The sequence below is a fragment of the Puma concolor genome, chromosome E2 (genome assembly GCF_028749965.1).
Source record: "Puma concolor isolate L17-30 chromosome E2, mPumCon1.1.hap2, whole genome shotgun sequence".
Lineage (NCBI taxonomy): Eukaryota > Metazoa > Chordata > Mammalia > Carnivora > Felidae > Puma > Puma concolor.
Window position 1 is genome coordinate 31,535,169 of NC_141681.1, and position 23,377 is coordinate 31,558,545.

At 36.5% G+C, this 23,377-nt stretch overlaps 1 protein-coding gene across 12 annotated transcripts in view; it reads right to left on the reverse strand.

The window, feature by feature from the left end:
- CHD9 (chromodomain helicase DNA binding protein 9) overlaps positions 1-23,377 on the reverse strand; it is a 237,841-nt gene that overhangs the window by 32,110 nt on the left and 182,354 nt on the right. For all 12 annotated transcript variants that reach the window (XM_086689430.1, XM_086689428.1, XM_086689432.1 and 9 more), the window contains 9 exons: positions 21,491-21,601; positions 16,660-16,856; positions 15,992-16,191; positions 10,719-10,878; positions 10,198-10,287; positions 5,346-5,449; positions 4,751-4,868; positions 4,058-4,115; positions 755-797 (listed from right to left, as the gene is read on the reverse strand). In XM_086689430.1, coding sequence (XP_086545556.1) covers positions 755-797; positions 4,058-4,115; positions 4,751-4,868; positions 5,346-5,449; positions 10,198-10,287; positions 10,719-10,878; positions 15,992-16,191; positions 16,660-16,856; positions 21,491-21,601 — 1,081 coding nt within the window. The remainder of the gene's footprint in view (positions 1-754; positions 798-4,057; positions 4,116-4,750; positions 4,869-5,345; positions 5,450-10,197; positions 10,288-10,718; positions 10,879-15,991; positions 16,192-16,659; positions 16,857-21,490; positions 21,602-23,377) is intronic.

A 23,377-nucleotide genomic window follows, 5' to 3' on the forward strand; every position in this document is an offset into this window, starting at 1 on the left:
AATACTGTAGACACTTTTAAGTAATGCCTTCTTCTGTATTAAATCTATCTCAATTTATGTGAGAATCAAAACATTTTAAAGGCCATTGGTGAGGAACATATATTATAAAAAACTCCCTATAACAATGCTGTCACTTTTATGCTCTTATTCACCTAATAAAGTGCAGGACCTAGCTCTCTGTTTCCAGGGAATAATCTTCTAATTACATACACCATAATTAAGCAGTAATCATTCATGCTAAGCCAATGCTATTCCTTCTTCCCTAGTCAAACTATGAAAAGATGAGGCCCGACTCCACTTGGGTGCCAGGTGGGAGTGAGTGTACTCTAACAGTATGTTTCTATCTTGATAAACAGAAGGAAGTAGAAGGAAGACCCTGCAAAGGAAGGCTTTGTAGAAAAGGGGTGTGAGAAAGAATGGACACTAAGGTGCATATGGAACTAATAAGTTGTTGGATGGGTTACTGAATTAACACTTTAATGATGAAATCCCATACGCAAATTTAATAATGTAACCATAAAATCATCAAAGCTTTGATTCCGTAAAAGCTTAGTGAGTCACTGTGTAACTATTTGTAACTAAAAATACTGTTACATTTCCAATCAACTAGTATGTCTTATAATGATTACAACTGTCTTCAATAAAAATTTCATATGCATCAAACATCACAAAAGTGGAACAGTTTATTGATTTCATGGTATCATGAGAATGTGAATTTTCAATAATACTAAATAAAGAGATAAATGCAATGTACCTCCATCTGCTATAACAAGATCTCCTGGTGAAGAAACATCATCCTTTTAAAAGAAAACAGAAATTTGTCACAGGGTAATTGGGTCAAGATACACTGAAGAAGAAAAGAGAATCAGGTTTCTTAATATAGTAGTAGAGAACTTTTTGTAATAGAGTTTTTAATTATTAATTTATCAAAATTAAAAATTTTAATTTCTTGTTCTAAATTCCCACCCATTTACAACTTCTCTGTTGCCTTTTACACTTCAGACCAATTATTTTGCACTACAATTTTCCTCTTCCGTGATCACTTTTGGTCCAGTTACTTTCCCCCCACCCTTCCTCTACCTGCAAATATGCCCCAGGCTTTCTTGCTAACAGTTTTTTTTTTCATTCTATATACCAACTTCCATAATTTATTCATTCTCATATCTGATTATTAGACAGCCAGCAAATCTTTTTTCTTTCAGCCTTGAACAGTTTGCTTGTGGTATATATCTAATCTTTATCTGTCAAAAGAGCAGCTCCAATTAGGTATTCCAACATTACTGTAAACATATTCATAACTTTGGTGGTTTTATTCCAATGACTACTATTTTTTTAAGTTTATTTTAATTTATTGTTTATTTATTTTTTGAGAGGGGTGGGGGGGAGAGAGACAGAGAGGGAGAGAGATAGAATCTGAAACAGACTCTGTGCTGTTAGTACAGAGCCCAACGTGGGTCTTGATCTCATGAATTATAAGATCACGATCTGAACTGAGATCAAGAGTCGGAGGCTTAACCAACTGAGCCATCCAGGCACCCCAATTGTTATCTTTTTAAAGTTTGTTTACTTACTTATTTACGTCATCTCTACACTCAATGTGGCACTCGAACACACAACCCTAAGATGAAGAGTTGTGTGCTCTTCCAATTGAGCCAGTCAGGTGCTACCAATGACTACTATTTTCTATTGTTATTTTAGAAAAGACTGAAATTAGAACTACTGTCATTCCTTTTCAAGTGGGTCTTTTAACTCTGGTTGCTTTTAACATATTCTCTTTGTTCGGAACATCTGTAATTTCACTAGGATGTTTTTTTAGAGTGGACTTAATTTTTTTTATCCTGCCAAGATTCACTTTATTTCTTGAATCTCAGGATTCATGTCTTTCATTAAGTCTGAAAAATTCTCAGCTGGTATCTCTCTTAAAACAGGTCTTCTCCTTTATGCTCTCTGGCCACTCCCTCTGGAATACCTATTGGACATATACCAACCAGACATCATCATGCTATCCTCCTTGTCTCTAAAAGAGTTTTTCGTATTGATTTATTGCCTCTCAGCCCTAAATTCATTACCTGTCATACCTTTTACGGGCCCTAAGAAAATGGATCTGGCCTCTTTAAATACTGTGTTTCACCAGCCAGTATGATGTCAAGCTTTGTCAGTAGTGGCAGCCAGAGACACAGTATGAGGAAAAGGGTTTTTCTTCTTTGGTTTGGGTGATCTCCTCCCGTGCTCACCTCTGCAGTTCAAGCAGCTTCTTTAAGTGCCTATTGGCTAGCGGCTTTCCTTGGTGACCTCGCCCTTGGGTGGTTGTCTAGTGAAGTGCCTCCAGTGAGACACTTCCCCAGGAAAAGGTCCCTTGGCAACCCTGGAGGGTAGACTTCGGCAAGTTCCAGAGGGTGGATTTCCAGCAAGTTTCGCCACCAATGAGGTGTGGCCACGCCCTCCCAAAAAAGTGAGGATCTCAGCCCTGCTGGACACGGGGCTCTTCCTTAGGTGCTCTGCATCAGCCCTCAGAAGAGTACCCACTCCTCCATTCTTCAGCATTCTCTTTACTTCTTATCAGCCAATCTCTCATCACTTTAATCCACCGATTATAGTCAATCATTCTACAAACCTTCCCTGTTCAAATTGCTATGTGGTCTCTCTCTCCTGATTGGGCTAAACTGAGCCATCGTGCTACACTGTGGATCCTTTCCTCATATCTATTTTCTAAATAATGTCTTCTCTCAAGATCTGGGTCTAATCTGCCTCTCCAGCACAATGTTTAACCTATTTGTTAAGTTTTAACTTCTAATGACTGTATTTTCCACTTCTAAAGTTTTACATAATTCTTTTTCCATATGTCCCTACTCTTTTAAAATCAGATCCATCTTTCTTTTGTTCTTGGATCTTTCTTTAATGTCTTTAACCATTTAAAAATTACTTATTTTCTATTTTAATAGATCTATATCAGAAGTTCTTAGAGGTCTAATCCTGTTCTTTGTTGTATTTGCTAACATTTACTCCCGGTAAATTGTTCCTCATATTTTTAAAATTTTTGGATTTTGACCTCATTTCACAGAGGGTTTTATCTTCAGGACCAAGTATAGTCTACACTGAAGCTGTTCTTTTTCCATAATTCTTTTTCTTTATGTTTCTACTAGGTACCTCAGGGGTATTACCAGCTTGGGATCCTTTTATGTCACATTTTTGGCTCGAGAGTTCCTGGACCATGCAGGTGATGTAAAAGAAATCAAACCATAAACTCAAGAGAAAGCAGGCCTATGGCTAATGAATTCTCAGGGGAAACAATTTTTTTCCCTACCCAGAGCCCACGCTGTTTCTTGGTGCTGTTTGTCAGAGAGTGCTTTCCTCTGAGGGTTTTCATTCAGTATAGGATTTCCATTCTCACTGCCACACTCTGGCCCTCACTCTCACTTGTCCTCATACAGCCATCAATATCCAAGCCCCTTGGCCACAAAGACCAACACACCTTACTTGACAGTTACCACACCATCTAGTCCTTTACCATGCCCTTGTTAAGTACTACAGAATTCCTCATCCTTTTTAACATCACTTCCCCCACTCCACAGACTATTTTCTGTATTTTCACCAACTCTGCTTCTTCCTTTTGACTTTCTAGAAACAGAACACATAGAACTATGTTTTCACAGCTCAGAATTCCTCTCCTCTCTACCTTCTACTTTAAACCCTTTATGTGGGTATAGTTTCTATCTGTTGCCGTGTACTTGTAGTATCTACTTGTCACTCTCTGCTTTGGGATTTTTGCCCCAACACTGTGCTTCTTAGTTCCTAGCACTGCAGCATGTGGGCAAGCTCCACTTCATCCACACGTCCACGCCAGCCTCCGGCTTGTCTAGAAGGGAGATCAGGCAAATTCTGAATGATTATTTGTGATGTCTGTCAACCTAAGTGGATCACTAACTTAGCTGCTCTTCTGAAGAACAGAATTAGGTATAAGGAAAACATGAAAGAAAAACACACAAAAGAAACAGCAAACAAAAGAAACCATGGAGTGACTAGAATTGAGGATTTTAAAATAGGATCCAAAGCATACCTCCATATCATCTTTAAAGATAGCTGGGGCAGGTTTGTATTCTGGATCTTCCACATCCCTGTTAAAATACCAACAGATGCCACAATTACTGTACTGGACTTAAAACTTCTCTTGACAGGACAAATGGGAGTCTTGTTGCAAGGACCTCTTAGTGTGTTTTCAGACTGAAATTTCTGTTCTTTAGCCTGAGGACTCGAAGCCACAGCATGAAGGTGGTTCTATGGCAAGTCAGAAGAAAGCTACCTCTAACGGACTCTTAGTACCAAGTTCACTTTTAAATGTGGTAATATTAACCTCAACATAGTCTCTTACTTTTCTCTTTTGGTAAGAAAACAAAGATGGTAAAGGCCCTTACTTGTTACAATGAACAACATCATATTTCTCTTCAACTGTAATATTCTTAGCTGTCTTCTTTCCTCTTATGCCCTCAGAATTTTATGGCCTTAATGGCCATGACCATTAAGAATGGAAAAATGAAGGACTCATCACAAGAATGGGTATGGGGCAGGTCCAGCCTCTTCCTTGATCATACTGTTGGATAAGCAGTAACTTATCAGATGAGTATCATTAGTTCTTTCCGATTGTAAACTCCAATTCTCTTACCACTGCATTACTTAAAGATAAACATCACTGACAGAATATGTGATGTTGATAGAGATACATGGAGAAATCAAGACCCTGAAGTGCACATACCCATCCATATAATCATTTGCTCTCTGTTCTGCAGCAACTGCTTTCTCATCAGGTTTTCCCACTCTTTCCAAGAAGCATAATGCTGGGTCTGCTCGGATAGTGTTATATTTTTCATAACCTGGAGAGATCACCAATTGTGAAAGTAAAAAGGATAAAAAGAAAAAAGATGTATAAATATAAGCATTCCACACATTTATGGTAGATAATGTTCCTGGACTAAACGGACCATATGTTAAAATGATATACATTAAGCATGTTTTCCAGAAATTATCACAAATTACATGATCTGGCATGTGTATATTTAAAAATTTAGATTAAGTTTATCAGTTAAATTGAAAAAGAGGAAAACCGATCAAACAGAACACACTTGACCTAAGAACTCTTCCTGAGGGGAAGTTATGTGAGACTTCTGCCACCCTTTCATGAAGAAGTGTAGTGACTGACAGACATAATTTGGTGGTGTATGCTGTACCTGATACTGATAATAATATGAGTGTTTCTGGAATAAAGCTGTAGGTGGAAATCATCAAACTGAGAACTAGTTGAATTATAGTATACACAGAAGACGACTCTACCTACCTTACTTCTCACTTACCATGTTTAAAAACTCCGATAAGAAGGGACTTATCAGCGTCAAAATCCCACCATTCAGCAGGAACTTCTGAGTGGTCTGGTTCTGGGACCCAAACATCAATGTCACTTTAAAAAAGAAATCACGATATGGCACTATGAATGATTACAAACAAGTTAAAGAGGAGGCAAAATTTTACCTAGTTTGTAAACAGCATTATGGTTTTTAAGAAAAAGATGTTAAGATTTCATTTCATTGATCTTTTTGTTTTCCATAATTGCCACCGATAAAAATTACAAAATTGCACAACATAAACAAAGTTAGCATAAAATGAATTAATATTCCTAAACTCAACAGAAGAAATGTTCTAACAGGTTTACTTTACTCTTAACGAAGCATATTCTTTCCACTGGTTTCCTTTAGATACAGACAAAATGTTTTATGGGAAAGTAGAATCTTATGTCAGCAAACAGCCTGACAAAAATCAGCTGGCTCAAGTATATCATTTTGTACACCAGCAAACTGAGGCCCTAGAAGGGCAAATTAATTGCTTTGGGCTGCAAAACAAGTCATATCTCTTCTAGACTGCTATTGGTAAGAAAATCCCACTGAAAAATTAAGCATTGCTTACAAGTAAAGGAAAATGGAAAGTTGTTTTTTTTTCCTTTTTAAGTATTTATTTATTTTGAAAGAGAGAGAGAGGAGGGGCAAAAGGAAAGAGAGAGAGAGAATCCCAAGCAGGCTCCATGCTGGCAGTTCAGAGCCCAATGTGGGGCTCAAATCCAAGAACTGCAAGATCATGACCTGAGACTAAATTAAGAGTCAGATGCTTAACCAACTGAGTCATCCAGGTGCCCCCATTTTCATGTTTTATTTACTCATAAGACTTAGAAGCCTTTTGTTTTCATGGCCATTGTCCTTTATTTCCACTATATTAGTGGTTAAATATTGGGTTCTTGTGAACTAGCCCGGGAACATATTGACCATTTATCAGTTTTTCTTTCTTTCTTTCTTTCTTTCTTTCTTTCTTTCTTTCTTTCTTTCTTTCTTTCTTTCTTTTTTAAGTTTATTTATCTATTTTGGGGGAGAGAGAGAGAGAGAGAGAAAGCAGGAGAGGGGCAGAGAGAGAATCCCAAGCAGGCTCAATGCTGTCAGCACACAGCCTGACACAGGGCTTGATCTCATAAACTGTGAGATCATGACCTGAGCCAAAATCAAGAGTCGGACACTTAACCAACTGAACCACTCAGAAGCCCCTATCAATTTATTTCTATATGAAAAAGTTATTTTGAGTGTCCAAAGACAACCAACTTACAAATGACCTTGGGCTACACAACTTAATTGTAAGTAGGAAACTCCTCACTTTTTCAAATATATCCATATAGGTCTTTGTTAATTAACTTATGAAATTTTGGTGCTGAGACAAGATGAAATTCTACTTCATTTTCATTATGTTTTATCATATCTCTGATTCTTTGAAAACTGGTAAATCACGAATGTCAAACAGAGAAATTCTCAACTAGAATTATTTGATTTCCTGAAATAATTTATCCTATCCAACTCCATCTTCTTTGTTGAATAAAATACAAGAATGATGTTTGTGTGTGAAAATTAATGACATTTATTTGCTAATTCCTGTCAGACATAAGTTGTATGTTAGGCTAAGGGAGACAATGGCTTGAATCGCTATGGTAAAGAAGTAAACATTTCAATCCTTCCATGTATGGCCAATTTTCCTTTTTAGTGGTGTTGTATGTGTTACTTATAAAAGGTTTCTGGGAGAGTAGTAATTTCACATGATAAGCAAAGGAAATTATGTTTGCAAAATTAAAAATGCTCTTTAGTAGTTGTTTCATACTCCTGAAAACAGCCATATTACCACAGCATTCACGGAACGGATTTATTATAGTTTTTAGTCCTTTATTATATTGTCATTTTTTAGGCATGATAGTTATATATAGCATACAAATAGCACTTTGAATGTTTTAATCAAATTATGAATCAAAAACTTGCCATTTTCTGGGGTGCTTGGGTGGTTCAGTCACTAAGTGTCTGACTTTGGTTCAGAACATGATCTCACAGTTTGTGAGTTTGAGCCCTGCGTCGGGCTATCTGCTGTCAGCACAGAGCCCACTTTGGATCCTCTATCCCCCTCTCTTTTTGCCCCTCCCGCCTCATGCTCTGGCTCTCTCTCTCAAAAATAAACATTTTTTAAAAACCATGAAAAGTGGATAGGAAATTACTTTTTATTTTTCATAAATCTTTTGCCAGCAGAAAAAAGTTTTAACCCAAGGAATATGGAGAAAAGGATGTAGACCTTTCTCTAGATTCTTAAAGGAAATTATCTGCACTTAAGTAACATTATTACCTCTAATCTTCTTTAAAAAAAACCCAGAAGGGCTGCAATCACAGTATTTTCTAGCTTAATGAAGAAAAATAGAGAAAGAATGATTTTCCCGTGATTTGGTCAAAGTTGAAAAAATGATGAGGAAAAATACAGTTACAGAAGATATTTATTTTTGATTGATTTCCTGACAAGGACTAAAAAGTGTGAGAACCAAAAGATGAAGGCAAGAGGAAAGAATTTAAGAGGGTCAGGTAGTTCCCCTCACCAACCATCAGGTGGCACTGTAAGCTCAGAACACTGTGATAAGCATCAGCGGTAGAAAGATTTCCTACTTGTAAAGAGCATATACCTGCCCTGTGTTTGATTGTAAGTGTAAGTGCCCTGTGTTTGATTGCATGTGAAGTGTTTAACTGCTAGGGAAAGGACCATAATGAGGTGCATGTGCTCCTGTTGTTGATTTCTGTTTTTAAAGATTCAGTTCACATGCTGTCTCTTGCATAAAACTGTCTTTAACTTCCCCAGGCCAGATCACTCATTCAAAATATATTTAAACAGCACTCATTAAGTGCCAATAATAGCAATAATAAGGCAGACACTCCCTGCCCTCATGAAGAGGTACCTGCACTACTGCATGGTGAATGGTGTGACAGGGTTCTCTGGGTACGTGCCTGACCTGGAGGCTGAGTTGATGTCAGCTGAGCAGGAAGAGCCCGGAGAATGGAGGAAAGGGGGAAAGGGAATGTTCCAGCAAGAGTGCAAAAGCCTGGAGGCGTTGGTAATCATGGCACCTGTGAGAAATGTGTCCCTGAAGTTCAAGAGAGATGTGAACTGGAGACAGATCTGGAAGACCCTTAGTATAAAAACAAAAACTGATGGGGCACCTGATGGGGCAGTTGCAAGAGTGGGCGACTCTTGATCTTGGGGTCGTGAGTTTGAGCCACACATGGGACATACAGATTACTTAAATAAATAAAACTTAAAAAAAAATTAAAAAAACACCTGACACCACAGAAAGAGACAGCATCCAAGAAAAGGAGGTGACAACAAGAGGGCCTATGAGAAGACATTTAAGAGGGTGAAGAGGAGCCTGCAGAACAATAAGCAGAAAGAAGCTAGAAAGAACACGTCCAGGTGAATGCTGCTACAGACACATTTTAAGGAGGCAGTGGCGAACAAAGGTGAAGTCAGATAAGCAGTAGGGTTCCTCCGTGTGTTCAGCAGCAAGCTTACTGGTGGACGAGTGGGCAGGCAGAAGACAGGGGGTGGAAGCTGAGCTGTGGGGGAGTGCGTAGGAAATGGCAGAGTAGAAAAAGGAGACACAGACACAGAAATCAAGGAGTGATAATACAGTAGCGTGAGGAGACACAGGTCCAAAAGCACTGTGTGTGTGTGTGTGTGTGTGTGTGTGTGTGTGTGTGTGTGTGCGCGTGCGCGTGCGTGTGTGTGTGTGTGTGTCTGTGTCTGGATCTATGCTGAGAGAGATGCAAATATGTTAAAATCCAAATGAGAAGTTGGGGGCCAGGGGGAGATTAATGAAAGAGGAAATGTAGGGATAATTCACAGATCATAGTTTCTCCACAAGTGGAGGCCAAGGGAAAAGAGGGGTCACTTGGTCAACAAATATGTATTGGGTGTTATTATGTCCCAGATTCTAGGGGCTGTGAAAAAATGATCAATACGACAGATAGCATGTTTAACCTTCAAGCAGCTTAAACTGTAGTGGGAAGAGAAAGACAGACAAACATGACTCTAATAAGCATTTCATAGGCATTATGAATGAGATAAAGTAAGGTTACGTAGTAGCGAGTGACTGCTAGGCTTGCTTTAGCTAAGGAGGCCAGGGAAGGCCTATCTGAGGAGGTAGAAGCTGAATAGAGGCCTGAATGACCTGAAGAGACAGTTCTGGGGAAGCTGAGGTGTAAGAGTGTACCAGGAGGCACAGCACAGAATGAGCCTGACGTGCTGGAGAAACAGAAACACCAGTGTGGCTGCAGCATTGTGGGTGAGGGACAGAGCGCTGAGGAAAAAGGACAACCGGATGGGTATAGTTGCATGAGTGCCTACAGAAGACAGTATTACAAAAAAATTAAAGAAGATAGCATTTCAGGAAGAAGAGAGAAGTAGAATAAGGAACAAAGAGACCAGGGTGTCGGACAGATCATATGTGGATAAAAGTCAGTCACCATTCTTCCACTGGGTTAGGAGGGAAGAAGAAAAGAATGAACACAGGGAAGGTTCAGTTTTAGATTTAGTTTTAGATTTGCTGCTGCTGTTGTTGTGACAGAGCCAGATGACGATGGTGATGATGATGATGATGACTGATACTGCTATTAGTGAAAGAGCCAGACTGAGACTAACAGAGGAAAGGCAACAAACTGGCAAGAGTGAATTCTGTAAATTTGGTAGAATTTTCTTCCTGTGAACTTCACTGAGTAAGCAGCCACTTTGATAGACAGTTTTCTGGTCATAGAATTTTTGCTATTTTCAGTACATTACTGAAAATATCAACAGGTTATTTAATTAATTTACCTTGCATCAACTCCATCAAATACTTTCTGACACTCATTTCCAATGACTTCTTGCTTTAGATAATACAGCATTCTTACACGAAGCAAAACCCTAAAATGAGGGAAAGGCAATCAAAAGACACAAAGATATTAATCATTAAAGAAAATTCATCCATGAGGTTAAAATTGGAAAAGAATTTGTATACAGAATTTTTGTAATTAAATAATTACTTCTGATTAAATAAATCTCATTACTACCATATATATAAAATAGGTTTCTCCAAAATCTTCACAATCATCATTATTTAATATCCAAGTAAGATATAATGAGATTATGGCCAGTTTTATTTCTCTCTCTGTTGATGAAAACAGTGACACAAGAGGTATACCATGATTTGCTGATGGATACCCTGTAAGATTAAGATTAGGATTGGTCCTAGACCACACTGTCTCTGTACTCAAAATCAGCATGCTTTAAGATTTTTAATAAATTCAGCAATATAAACTTCTAAAGAGTTGTGTTAAAAATACCCTACTACCTACTTATTACAGTGGTGTTTTATATGTTTTTTGTATCCTTCATCTTGAAGTAGCTGCTCAGGATTATATTTTCGAAGCCATTCTGCTTTCTGTATATCAAATGAGCTTGTTTGAGTCTTTACTTTCTTCCCTTTTCGACCCCTGGGTACTGGGGCTGACAGGCCTGTTAAAACGAGAAGGACACGTGATATCAGGGATAATCTGTAGAAAGATTTGCAATTTGGCACATTTTTTCAACACAAGAAATTTCTGGAGACTTTCAGAGGTCTGTGCAGGCTGTATAGAGATCTTTAAAATATTAATGGTAACATGGGGCGCCTGGGTGGCTCAGTTGGTTAAGCCTCCGACTTCAGCTCAGGTCATGATTTCATGGTTTGTGGGTTCGAGCCCCGTGTCGGGCTCTGTGCTGACAGCTCAGAGCCTGGAACCTGCTTCAGATTCTATGTCTCCTTCTCTCTCTGCCCCTCCCCTGCTCACGCTTTGTCTCTCTCTGTCTCTCAAAAAAAAAAAAAAAATGTTTAAAAAAAAAAATATTAATGGTAACAATACTGACCCAATAGCAAGGTAAGTTAACATGATGATTATACACACATATTAACAGTTCCCCGCAAACACCCAATAATTTTGTATCTGAAATTAATCACTGTGATTTCCATTTTGTTCTAAAACACATTATTTGTTTTCCAAATGTAAAAACCAAAAGCTAAAACCTGTACCTCTGCTTTGCTTTTAGTTTCTCTAGTTACAAAATAAGTTTTGGCCTCTTGATTTTCAAAACTGCATTAGGTTTAGTCATTGTGGATTCCTGTTTAAGAGAGCTATATTCATTTTACGTGATACTTTTGTTGTGAAATATTTCTTTTTCTTTTACTATTTTAAAGTAATCTCTACACCAAACGTAGGGCTCAAACTTACAACCCTAAGATCAAGAGTCACATGCTCCACTGACTAAGCCAGCCAGGCGCCCCTGAAATACACAAAACTACAGAAAATATATTCCTACTCTTAACCTTAGCATATTCCATATTTGGTCAGTGTTTATTAAAGGAAATGAATACGCATAGTTGAAGTTCAATTCACTCCTTCCTTCCCAGAGATAATCACTACCCTGAATTTGTCTTTTCATTCCATGCCTCTTTGTATTCATAGGTCGGAGAAATATTTAAGTTTACAGACATTGTATTTCACATGCAATTCTGCAAATTATTGATTACTTTGGTATTTTTTTGAGATTTAATACTTGCCGACTCACAAGGCTGTAATTTATCCATTTTAACTGCTGTTAAAAATCTATTGTCTGAGTATCACTGCATACCACCACCTACCTATTAAACTCAATGATGCTTGAGTTGTTTCACTTACAATTTTTAACAATTACTGAAAAAACAGTTTTGATTCCTTTCAATTTCTACCTCGTATCTCTCTTCCTTGCTGTCCTCTACCAGCCAGGAATCTTACCACAATGGTAAACAGAAGCATGCTGTGGCCTGTCCATTTCTTCTGACAATGTTGGCAACTTTGCCTTTATATTTTGAGACTGTTTTGTTTGGTGTATAAAGTTCATACTTGTTATATCTCCTTTTATGGATCAGTCATTTTATTACTGTGTAGTATCTCTTTTTGATTCTAATTAATGCCCTCCACCTTAAATTGCTATTCTGTTCTATGTTAATACTGTTCTATATTCCAGAGTCCTCCTCACTCTGATTTGGAAACCAGTGCATAATTAAAAATATACATACTTAAGTTTTCCTAATAAAATATGTAGATATTCCATATAAACTTCTCTTTAACAAAACTGCTTCAGATTTCATCACATAATCCTATTTATTTTTTCACTTCTGCTACATGCTAATTTATAATTTACACGAGATCTGTTGTGCTTGACTATTTCTACAGCACCTGATTCTTCCTCCAAAATCACAGTACATTTGAAGTATCTTTAAAGATATTAATGCTGGTTTAAAAAAGTTCTTTTCCTTGCATAGTCCTTATTTCCTCCGAGTTCATTTAGATGGTTTGTTTCTCGTCTCCACCTCTCATGTTGGAAACTTTCCTCGGGTGTCTGGTATCCTTGGTTGTTTGCTCATATTTGAGACAGACCAAAAAGTTGACACAGATGGTCTGACGGGACTCATTGAAGGTCAATCTGCTGTTACCCTTCATATTGTTAGGTTTTGCCCTGATCAGACTCCGCAAAGAAAATTCTTTAGTTTTCTTCCTTGAGTATGACATTGTTCAATATACATACATTCATTCGGTCCCCATTTAGGAGCTCCATACCTCAACTACCAATGCAACCCAGAGACCCTCCACTTCACTCTCCCTAGAGAACAAACTTTAAGTCATTTTTCATCCTGATGACACAGAACTGAAGAGGATATTTAGCAATCTGAACTCTGTTTAAACAACTTGTAGTCAAAACCTCTGTCCTTTACACCTACTTTTAGAGGTTCCTGATATGTCACAAGCTGAAACTTTTGGGTAATCTGTGCAGCAAACCAGTCGGTCGTTGCCTTTTCCTACTGCTGACCTAAGATTCAACTCTCTCTGGTTGGTTGAGTTAGTCACCACTCATCTATTTGCTTCCAGGTTCCAAAACTGTGTTGCTATTTCCTCTCCCATTCTCTCTCTTCTTTTGAGGGTTTATGCCTATTTACTTTTTAATTATGGAATTAAGCATAGTCAAAAACAGATGGAGTAATATGAAGGATCACAATGTCCTGTCATCCAACTTTAATAATTATCAGCTCATGGTCAATTTTGTTTCATCTATACCCTGTTCACTCCCCAACCTTCTATGTTATTATTTTTTTTCTTCTATATTATTTTGAAGTAAATCTAAGACACCAATCATTTCATGAACAAATATGACTATCTTTTATTTATTAATTTTTTTATTTTTTTATTTTTTTTATTTTTGGGACAGAGAGAGACAGAGCATGAACGGGGGAGGGGCAGAGAGAAAGGGAGACACAGAATTGGAAACAGGCTCCAGGCTCTGAGCCATCAGCCCAGAGCCTGACGTGGGGCTCGAATGCACGGACCGCGAGATCGTGACCTGGCTGAAGTCGGACGCTTAACCGACTGCGCCACCCAGGCGCCCCTATTTATTAATTTTTAAAATGTATTTATTTAAGTCATGTCTACCACCAACCTGGGGCTAAAACTCACAATCCCAAGAACAAGAGCTGCACTCACCTCTGACTAGGCCAATCAGATACCCATCCCCCTTTTAAAGTTTATTTACTTAAGTAATCTCGACCCTCAATGTAGGGCTCTTTTAGCGATATATATGAAAGACAAAGCCTCCTTTAAAAAAATAACCATTATCAGCCCCAAGAAAGGCAAATAATACTTCCTTAATACCTGATATTCAAATTTACTATTATCTAAAAAAGATAATTTTAAAAAATCCCCTGGGCTGTTTGTTTCAACCAGGAATGAAATAAGACCCCCACAATACCAGCAGTTGAGGACTCTTAAATCTTTTAGGTTACAGCAGGGTTTTCAATCTCGGCACTGTTGGTATTTTGAACTGCATAGTTCTTTATTGTGCAGGGCTGTCTATACCCCCGTGCCCTCTACCTACTAGATGCTAGTGACATGCTCAAAGCAGTGACAATCCTAAATGGTGGCAGGACCGGGCACAGAATCATGTCTGGCTGAGAGCCACGGGTTTTGGATAGCCTCTTTACCTGCCTGCCCCCACTTTGTTGAAGAAACTAGGACTTTTGTCTGTAGAATTTATCAAGTGTAATGCCTTAATTTTTTTTTTTCTCTTCACTGACATGTAAGTGGGGTTTCAAGGAAGAGTGAGATTATATTTGTGTCCATCTTCCATCCTTACCTGAAGTCAGTTCTGCACGTTACTGATTTAATTGCCCGCAACTAAGACAGCCTCCAGTGATCACCCTAATCTAAAATAGGTGCTTTCTGTTTTCTCCATTTCAGAAGTTATTTTATTTACCTCACAGTACTTATCACATTCTGTAATTATTTATCTCCTTTCTTATTATGTCTATCTACCTGGCCGGAATGCAAAGTTCATGATGAGCTCAGGGATCTTGTTTCTTCTTATCTTCCCACTACCTTGCACGAGAAGCACACAGTAGACACTATAACAGGTATGTGTTGATTAAATAGAACAAAATTGTAACACAACTTTCAGGGCGTAGTAATCTTTTTTATCTTTACAGAAAAATCAATTACTTTATGCTATGAAAGAATTACTTTATGCAGAAAAGAATGTTCTATTAGAAAGGATGTGGAGAAAAAGGGACTTATATATACCTTATATATACAATTTACAGTTGTAAACTGGTATAGTCATATCTGATGGCAAATTAAAGTATTTATGAAAACTTAAAATGTATATATCAGTGTTTCTCAACTTTAATATACATACTAATTGCTAAGGAACTTGTTAAAATTCAGTTTCTGATTCAGTAAGTCTGAGGCCCAAGATTCTGTACTTCTAAGAAGCTCTCAGGAGACGCTGACGCTATTAACCCATAGACCACATTTTAGGTACTAAGGATGTACATAAGCTATCCTTCGACAATTCCATTTCATGGTATTTATTTTAGTGAAAGGTTTATTCACATGAACAAGGATAAACGCAAAAGGATCTTCACTGAAACTTGTTTTTTAATTCTCTACAGTGAGAAATGGCCTAAGTGCCCATCATTAAAAGCAGATGCTAAATAAACTATGAAATAGCAACACAATGAACTACTAAAAAGGAGTTTTAAAAATGAGATAGATCTAGGGGTGCCTGGGTGGCGCAGTCGGTTAAGCGTCCGACTTCAGCCAGGTCACGATCTCGCGGTCTGTGGGTTCGAGCCCCGCGTCAGGCTCTGGGCTGATGGCTCGGAGCCCGGAGCCTGTTTCCGATTCTGTGTCTCCCTCTCTCTCTGCCCCTCCCCCGTTCATGCTCTGTCTCTCTCTGTCCCAAAAATAAATAAAAAACGTTGAAAAAAAAAATTAAAAAAAAAAAAAATGAGATAGATCTATATGAACATGGATGAGGGAAGACTTCTGAGACAACAACCTGCGAACGGATTTATGCTGGATCAATAACCAAACTGCACGTAAACCTGTATGTGAAACCCAACCAAACTGATAACACTAGTATTTTCTAAGTTGGAACTTGAATTGAGCGTAAAGCTTAAGGATTCATTAGTGTTAACTCTACAGTGCTTCAACACTTTATAGGGTACTATGGTGCCACCTATATAACTAAACATAAATGTAATAAGAAAGAATGTTCTTACCCAGATGATTTTGTAGCTCTCGTGTCTGCCCATCTTCAGTTGGAGTAATGAGATCCCATATGAAGCCTTTAATTTTCTCATCTCCTCGGTAGTGAACAAGGCAATAAGCTAAGAGGGCTCGGCAAATTATTTCTACATCATGCTCATTCAGCTGCCTTTTAAAACGACCATGAGACAGAATCTCTCTCCATCGGCCCCATCTGGTTAAAAAAGGTAAACTTACATTAATATTTAGTCAAGTTCTAGAGAAAAACAGAACTCATGGATAAAAGGCTTGAAAACTACAAAAAACACATTTGTCATGAATAGGATTTACCTAATAAAGTTTTTTCCCTGAGTGTAAAATGCAGAACCATGGTATAGTGATTTCAAGTGTGTCTTATTCAATAATGGATAACAAGATTATCCATTTTATATTATTGAATATGCAACTCTCAGAAAAACAAGGAATTTGACTTCAGTGATACATTTATAATTTAAAACTTAAGGATACTCCATCATTCTGCTATTAAATATATGTTAAGCATATAAATGTAGGGTATTTTAAATCTACTTAAAATAGATTTTTATTGATTCTAACAAGATGAAAAAATACACTAGAATACAGTGTACGTTTTCTGTGACTTTATATAGACTATTAACAAGAAACATTAAAAATTTTTTTTTACCCATAAACTAGAAGATTTTTCTCTACTCTAAAGCATTCAGTTCTTCCATAGCCATTGGAACGATCACAGGGTCTCCGGAGTTTGGGCTTTTCATCCCCTTCACTTTCGGCTTCAGATAATTCCGCCAACTCATCTTTTGTGGCACTAAAGGGTCTTGTTTGCTTCCTAATTCTTGGAGTGTCAATAACCAAGCTGTTCTGTAAAATTGTTAACAGCTATTACTTAAAGGTCCTTTTACTATTTTGTTTATAACAATGTTTTATATCTTCACCTTTCAAATTGTACAAACAATAAAATAATTACAAAAAGTCAGAAAAATTACTAACAATTTCATCAACCTACCAGATCAACTTAAAAATTTTTATATTCCTTTAAAATGCTTATTACCATACACATATAATATTGTGACATCACAGTCATAGGATGAAAAGAATTTGGTATTTGGCCTTATCATTAATATGAGAGTTATTGTGTTATGCTTTATATAATAACCATAATATATTTTTAAACTATATTTATGTATCTTAGTTTTCTTTACCTAATTCATAGTTTAGATTGTTTTCAATTTTTTTCGCCTTATTTTTAAGTAGGCTTCACACCCAGTGTGGAACCCAAAGAGGGGCTTGAACTCACAACCCTAAGATCAAGACCTGGGCTGAGATCAAGAGTTGAATGCTTAACAGGTTGAGCCCCCCAAGAGCCTTCGTTTTCAATTTTTAAAATAAATAATGCTAAAGTAAATATTTGTTAAAAAAATATTTTTTTTAATGTTTACCTAGTTTTGAGCCAGAGAGAGGCAGAGCATGAATGGGAGAGGGGCAGCAAGACAGGGAGACATAGAATCTGAAGCAGGCTCCAGGCTCCGAGCTGTCAGCACAGAGCCCGACGCGGGGCTCAAACTCATAGACCGTGAGACCATGACCTGAGCCGAAGTTGGATGCTTAACCGACTGAGACACCCAGGTGCCCCATTAAAATAAATATTTGTAATCTAAGTTTATCCTAAAGATAAATCCAAAAAAGGGAAATATCTAGAAATACCAATACTGGTCAAAGGATTTAAATATTTTATAGATCCAAAAACATGTTTTAGTCCTTTCCAAAAGAGTTATATTAATACACAAAAAGCAAGGTAATTAAGTGTATGAACCTCACCATGTTTAATTCAGTTTAACTCATTCAAAACAACTTAAGTTGACATGTTTTTTACCTTCAATGAAATATTTCCAAGTTAGGAAGATATTCTTTGAGAATATGTAAAAAGTCTGTTTCTCCTTCAATTTTACCCACTAATTTTAGAATTCATCAATGGGTCTTGTCTGCTATAATTATTACTGTGGTCAATACATGGTAGAACTCTTCTCTTATTCCTTCTATATTTGTTAATCAGCCTTTTTTCAGTAAGAAAGAGTTGTCCTTTTGCCCCACCCCAGCTTCTTTAAAGACAAAAAAAACCAAAAAACCCTAACTGTATTTTTTGAGTAAATTTTCAAGTCTTCTGCCCACAATCTTTTGAGGTTTGATGTATTTTTGATCACCTTATATGAGCTTTCATATAATAACAATATTGACTTTCATATAAATTTCTGCTATAAATAAGTCTCACCAGTCTAACTGCCCTTTTATTTTCCATTAAGTACTTTGGAGTACTTAATGGAAAAAGTACTTAAGTAGTCTTATGTATTTGCATATGCCAAACATTTCCTTTGTGATTTCTTTCTAATTTAGAATGTTTTCCCACCAAGTATTTGATAAAACAGAAATCTAGTTTTTCCATTTTTTCATGCTTTCAAAGAATTAAAAAAAATTTTTTTTATCGCAAACTGGAGTTTACTTGGTATAGAGTATATCGTTATAAAGTTCCCCCCAACGTTAACTCAATATTCTAGTCATGATTATTATATAATGCCTTTTTCTCTAATATTTCTTTATTAAAACTTACAATTTGATCTTTTTCTGTTATTTTGTTCTTACTCTTTATATCTTTTTCTCAGTGGCATGCTGTTTTAATCATGTTTATAATACATTATGTTTTAATAGATAGTAAATAATGCTAGTCTGCCTTCTTTGTACTTCATTTTCAGAAAACCTTTAAATGTCTTTTTCAAAGCATAAATAAGAAAATGTAACTGTACAAGTATTAAATGAGTAAGTGCTTATAAAAGTTTATTTATAAAGTGCTTAACTCCCCAGGGTAATAATATACAAGGCCCTATAATGTGACCCATATCTATGGTCTCTGACCTTGCCTATCACCTCCTCACTGCCTACACTGCCATGTCATTTCTATTTCTGGAATACCAGAGCTTATTTCCACCAATGGCTTACTGCCATTCCCTGTACCTTGAAAGATTTTCCTCATGTCTTTACATTATTGGCTCTTTCTGGTCATTCAATCTCAGCAGAACTGAGAGTGACCTCCCTTGACCACGTCGCTTAATGCTGTCTCTACACCTCCCAGCATTCTCTGCCATCTGTTTCATTTTCTTCCCTCTCTGAAACGATCTTAGGCACTTGTTTACTTCTGTCTCACCTACGAGAATTCATAAGTTGTGTAAAAGCAGTGGTTGCTTTGTCTTGGGCACACTGTCCCTAATGTGAGAATGGCACTTGACTCATAGTTGGATGAATGCATAAATGCATACGAGTGTCTCTGGATCCCCAACAGAGACTTTTGAAAACTCACAAATATCACACTATAGGCACTGTTCTATATCTCCCTCATATTTTAAATTTAACTGTGTTGGAGCTCTTTCTATATCACTAGTACATAGGGATCTACATGATTATTTTTACTCATTGCATTAGACAGTAATGCATGCACTAATCCTCTATCGTAAGAGGTTTAATTAGTTTGTAAGTTTTTTCTAAAACAAAAAAATGTGGCAATGAACATCACTGTACTGTATTATCATTGTACCTGTATGATTATTGCTGTAAGACAGGTTCCTAAAAGTGCATTTAAAATAAACATTTAATATTCTTGACAATTCATTTTTCCAGGGAAACTTTACATATTGTCTGGTTATATGAAAAAACTGTTAACATTTTGATTTTGGTTGCATTTCTATGTTTATAAACTCTTTTTTTAAATTTTTTAAAAATGCATTTATTTATTTTTAACAGAGACAGAGAGATAGAGCACGAGTGGGGGAGGGGCAGAAAGCGAGGGAGACACAGAATCCGAGGCAGGCTCCAGGCTTTGAGCTGTCAGCACAGAGCCCAATGCAGAGATCGAATCCATGAACCACGAGATCATGACCTGAGCTAAACTTGGAAACTTAACCGACTAAGCCACCCAGGTGTCCCTATGTTTACAAACTCTTAAAATGCTTAAAATATGTGGTTTTCTTGCCAACTGACAAATCTCCCAATTAAATTTGATAATTTACTTAACTAAATCACATATATCTGTCAGTAAGTATACTCCTAAGTGTTTTGTATCTTTTTTTCCTTCTGTGAATAGATGTTTTCTTCCATTATATTTTTCTACTTCTGTTAGTACCAATATTTAAGAAGGCTAAGTGGTGTATTTATCTTCTATCCAGTTAATTCATTAAACTCATTTATTTATTTTTAAATGTTTATTTTATTTGAGAGAGAGAGAGAGAGAGTGAGAGGGAGCGAGTGAGGAGAGGGGCAGAAAGAATCCCAAGCAGGCTCCGTGCTATCAGTGTAGAGCCAGACATGGGATTTGATATCATGAACTGTGAGATCATGACATGGGTTGAAATCAAGAGTTGGAGGCTTAACCGACTAAGCCATCAGGGCGCTCCTATACTTTTAATGAGTAAAAAATTCCATTGCTTCCAGATTCCACTGCCTTTTTATTTTTATTTTTTTTAAATGCTCATTTATTTTTGAGAGAGCTCAAGTGTGGGAGGAGCACACAGAGGGGGACAGAGGACTTGAAGCAGGCTCTACGCTGACAGGCTGACAGCAGCAAACCCGATGTGGCTCAAACTCACGGAACTGCAAGATCATGACCCAAGCCCAAGTCGGATGCTCAACCAACTGAGCCACCCACGTGCCCCTCCACTGCCTTTTTAGACATATAAACATGCCATATGTAAATAATGATGTTTTTATAAATATCGTTTCAAATTTACTTATTTGTTTCACATACAATTACACATATTTCTGAAACACATTAAATAGTAACGATTGTGTATGGCAGTGGTATTATTTCTCGTTGTAAAGTTTTACATTTTAATTAAAAAGACTATCTATTAAAATAGATCCCATGCATCAATGCTTAATATAGAATTCTTTTAATCATTTAATAGTTATCTTGCTAATAGATAAGATTCACAAACATTGATTCCTATATATAATTAGACAGGTGTCTTATGAAGTAAACAGTTATGTTATTATTAGTTCTACAAATTGTATTTTAGCTTTTTGGCCCTTTCTTAGCTCTAAGTAAAGTTAAAAAAGAAATAGTTTTGCCACTTTCTTGACTGTTTTTCTCCTTTTGTATCTGACTGGATCATCATTAATGGGAGTGGACTCCAAGGAAACAAAGTTAAAGAGCAAAATAAACATAACTGATGATTTGAAGACATTTTACAAATTAAAAAACACATTACAATTTTAAGAAAATAAGTATTCAAACTTAAATTTTCCCTGTATTACAACCTATCATGATAGATACCAGAGGTATTAAATTGAAGCAGTGTCTAACTCAATATATGATCATTCAGATACTCCACATCAATTTATTTATGAAGTAAATTTATTTCAATAAGTACACAGTTGAATACCTTAAAATATTATAATAATATTAGAAAGTATCCTAACAGATAATTTTTTAAAGTGAAAGAAATACTTACTCTGCCACTGATGGCATCTATATCTATTTCTGCCTTTTTAGCCCATTTCTGCCAGAAATTAGGATCATCTAAGGAAATATCTGTCCGATTTCCAGATGCCACAAAACTTGCCTGAAATACATAATAGCAGTTTTTCAAAATGTTTTGAAGTTTAGAGGAAAATCTATCAAAGTATATTTACAACATTATCTCCTCACATTTATTGGGGATAGAATTTGAATTCAGCATACACACATACATTCAAAGGATACTCCAAATGCTATGGTCTGAAACAGCACAGCATCTGCTCACGGCAAAAGGCTCACTGCCAACATAGGCTGGAGTTTTTAGGAAAGGATTAAGTAAGTTATTACTGTTGTTTAACTCAAGCTTTTGATAAGTAAGGATCAAATCTCTTTGGTCAAGAAGCTACACAGGACAGAGATATGCTTTCTAGATATACTACATGAATATTAAGATGTTAGGTTAGAACAAGAATTTCAAAACTGCTTGCCCTATACAGTTCATTTTCTGGTATACTCCTACTTTATTTCCATCACATTTTTAAAGAGATAGGTCTCCTAAAGAAAATGCAATACAGGATATAAGAAATAAAAAAAATATCAGTCTGTCTTTACATTAAAAACGCTTTTCCTTACAACAATACTGCATAGTCATTGTAAAAATTTAAGAGATTACAGAAAAACAAAAAAAAATACAGATGATTTACTTTCTTAAATACTGTAGAAATCATACAATCTTTTAGTTGGAACAAACTTTAGATATTGCAGCTCAACACTGTCACTTACAAACTAATAACCGTTATTTGAAACTTAAGTCCCTGAAAATAGATACGCCACTTCAAAGGAAGTCATCAAAGTGCTTTATAAAAATGAAACAAACAGTAAAGATACATGATGCTTTAAAAAAGAAAAGAGCCTGAAAAATGCATGGGAACACTTACAAGAGTTAAAGGGAAGAATGCAGTCAAATTATTTTCAAAAGAGAATATAATTGGTAAATGGCTTACAGATAATGCTTAATTATCTGGGATATAATCAAATGATAAAAATCTTCATTAAAAAACCCATCTTGATGGCATTTTAAAAGAAAATTACACATTAAAGAGATGATAAAGCAGCTATACGCAAACAAGCCATTTATGACACTCAAGGTAAGTCTGCAAGTCTGAAAGTTTGAACAGTGGAACACTAATGATATGAAGGAATCACTGTGAATTTGATTTTTGAATGTAATGGTAAGTATTGTGGGTGTGTTAAAGAAATCTTCATATATATTATACATATGCCTGTATATATACTATCTGGGATTTCCTTTAAAATAATACGAAGGATGGATAAGGTAATGATGAAGCAAGTTTGGCATGAGTTGATACTTATTGAAGCTGAGTGATAAGTATACAGGTTTTATTATACCACTGTCTATGTTTGTACTTTGAATCTTTAGACTGTGTCTAACAAATGAATTAGAAACAAAATTAAAATCCTAAATGCCTCTTGTGAACTTAAAAGATTCTGTTCATGACACTACTTACCAAATATTAAGTATATTCATTCCATCAAACATTCTTTTGAGGCTGGGTTAAGATGCTATATAATAAGTGTTGAAATATTATAAATGTTTAAAATGTACATTTTGCTGGCATACTTATGAAACAGAAGTGATAGCAATAAATATTTTAATGAAATGAATTTAAGGGGTGCCTGGGTGGCTCAGTTGGTTAAGCGTCCAACTTCAGCTCAGGTCATGATCTCACAATTCATGAGTTTGAGCCCCGCATCGGGCTCTGTGCTGACAGCTTAGAGCCTGGAGCCTGCTTCGGATTCTGTGTCTCCCTCTCTCTCTGCCCCTCCCCTGCTTGTGCACTGTCTCTCTGTGTCTTAAAGA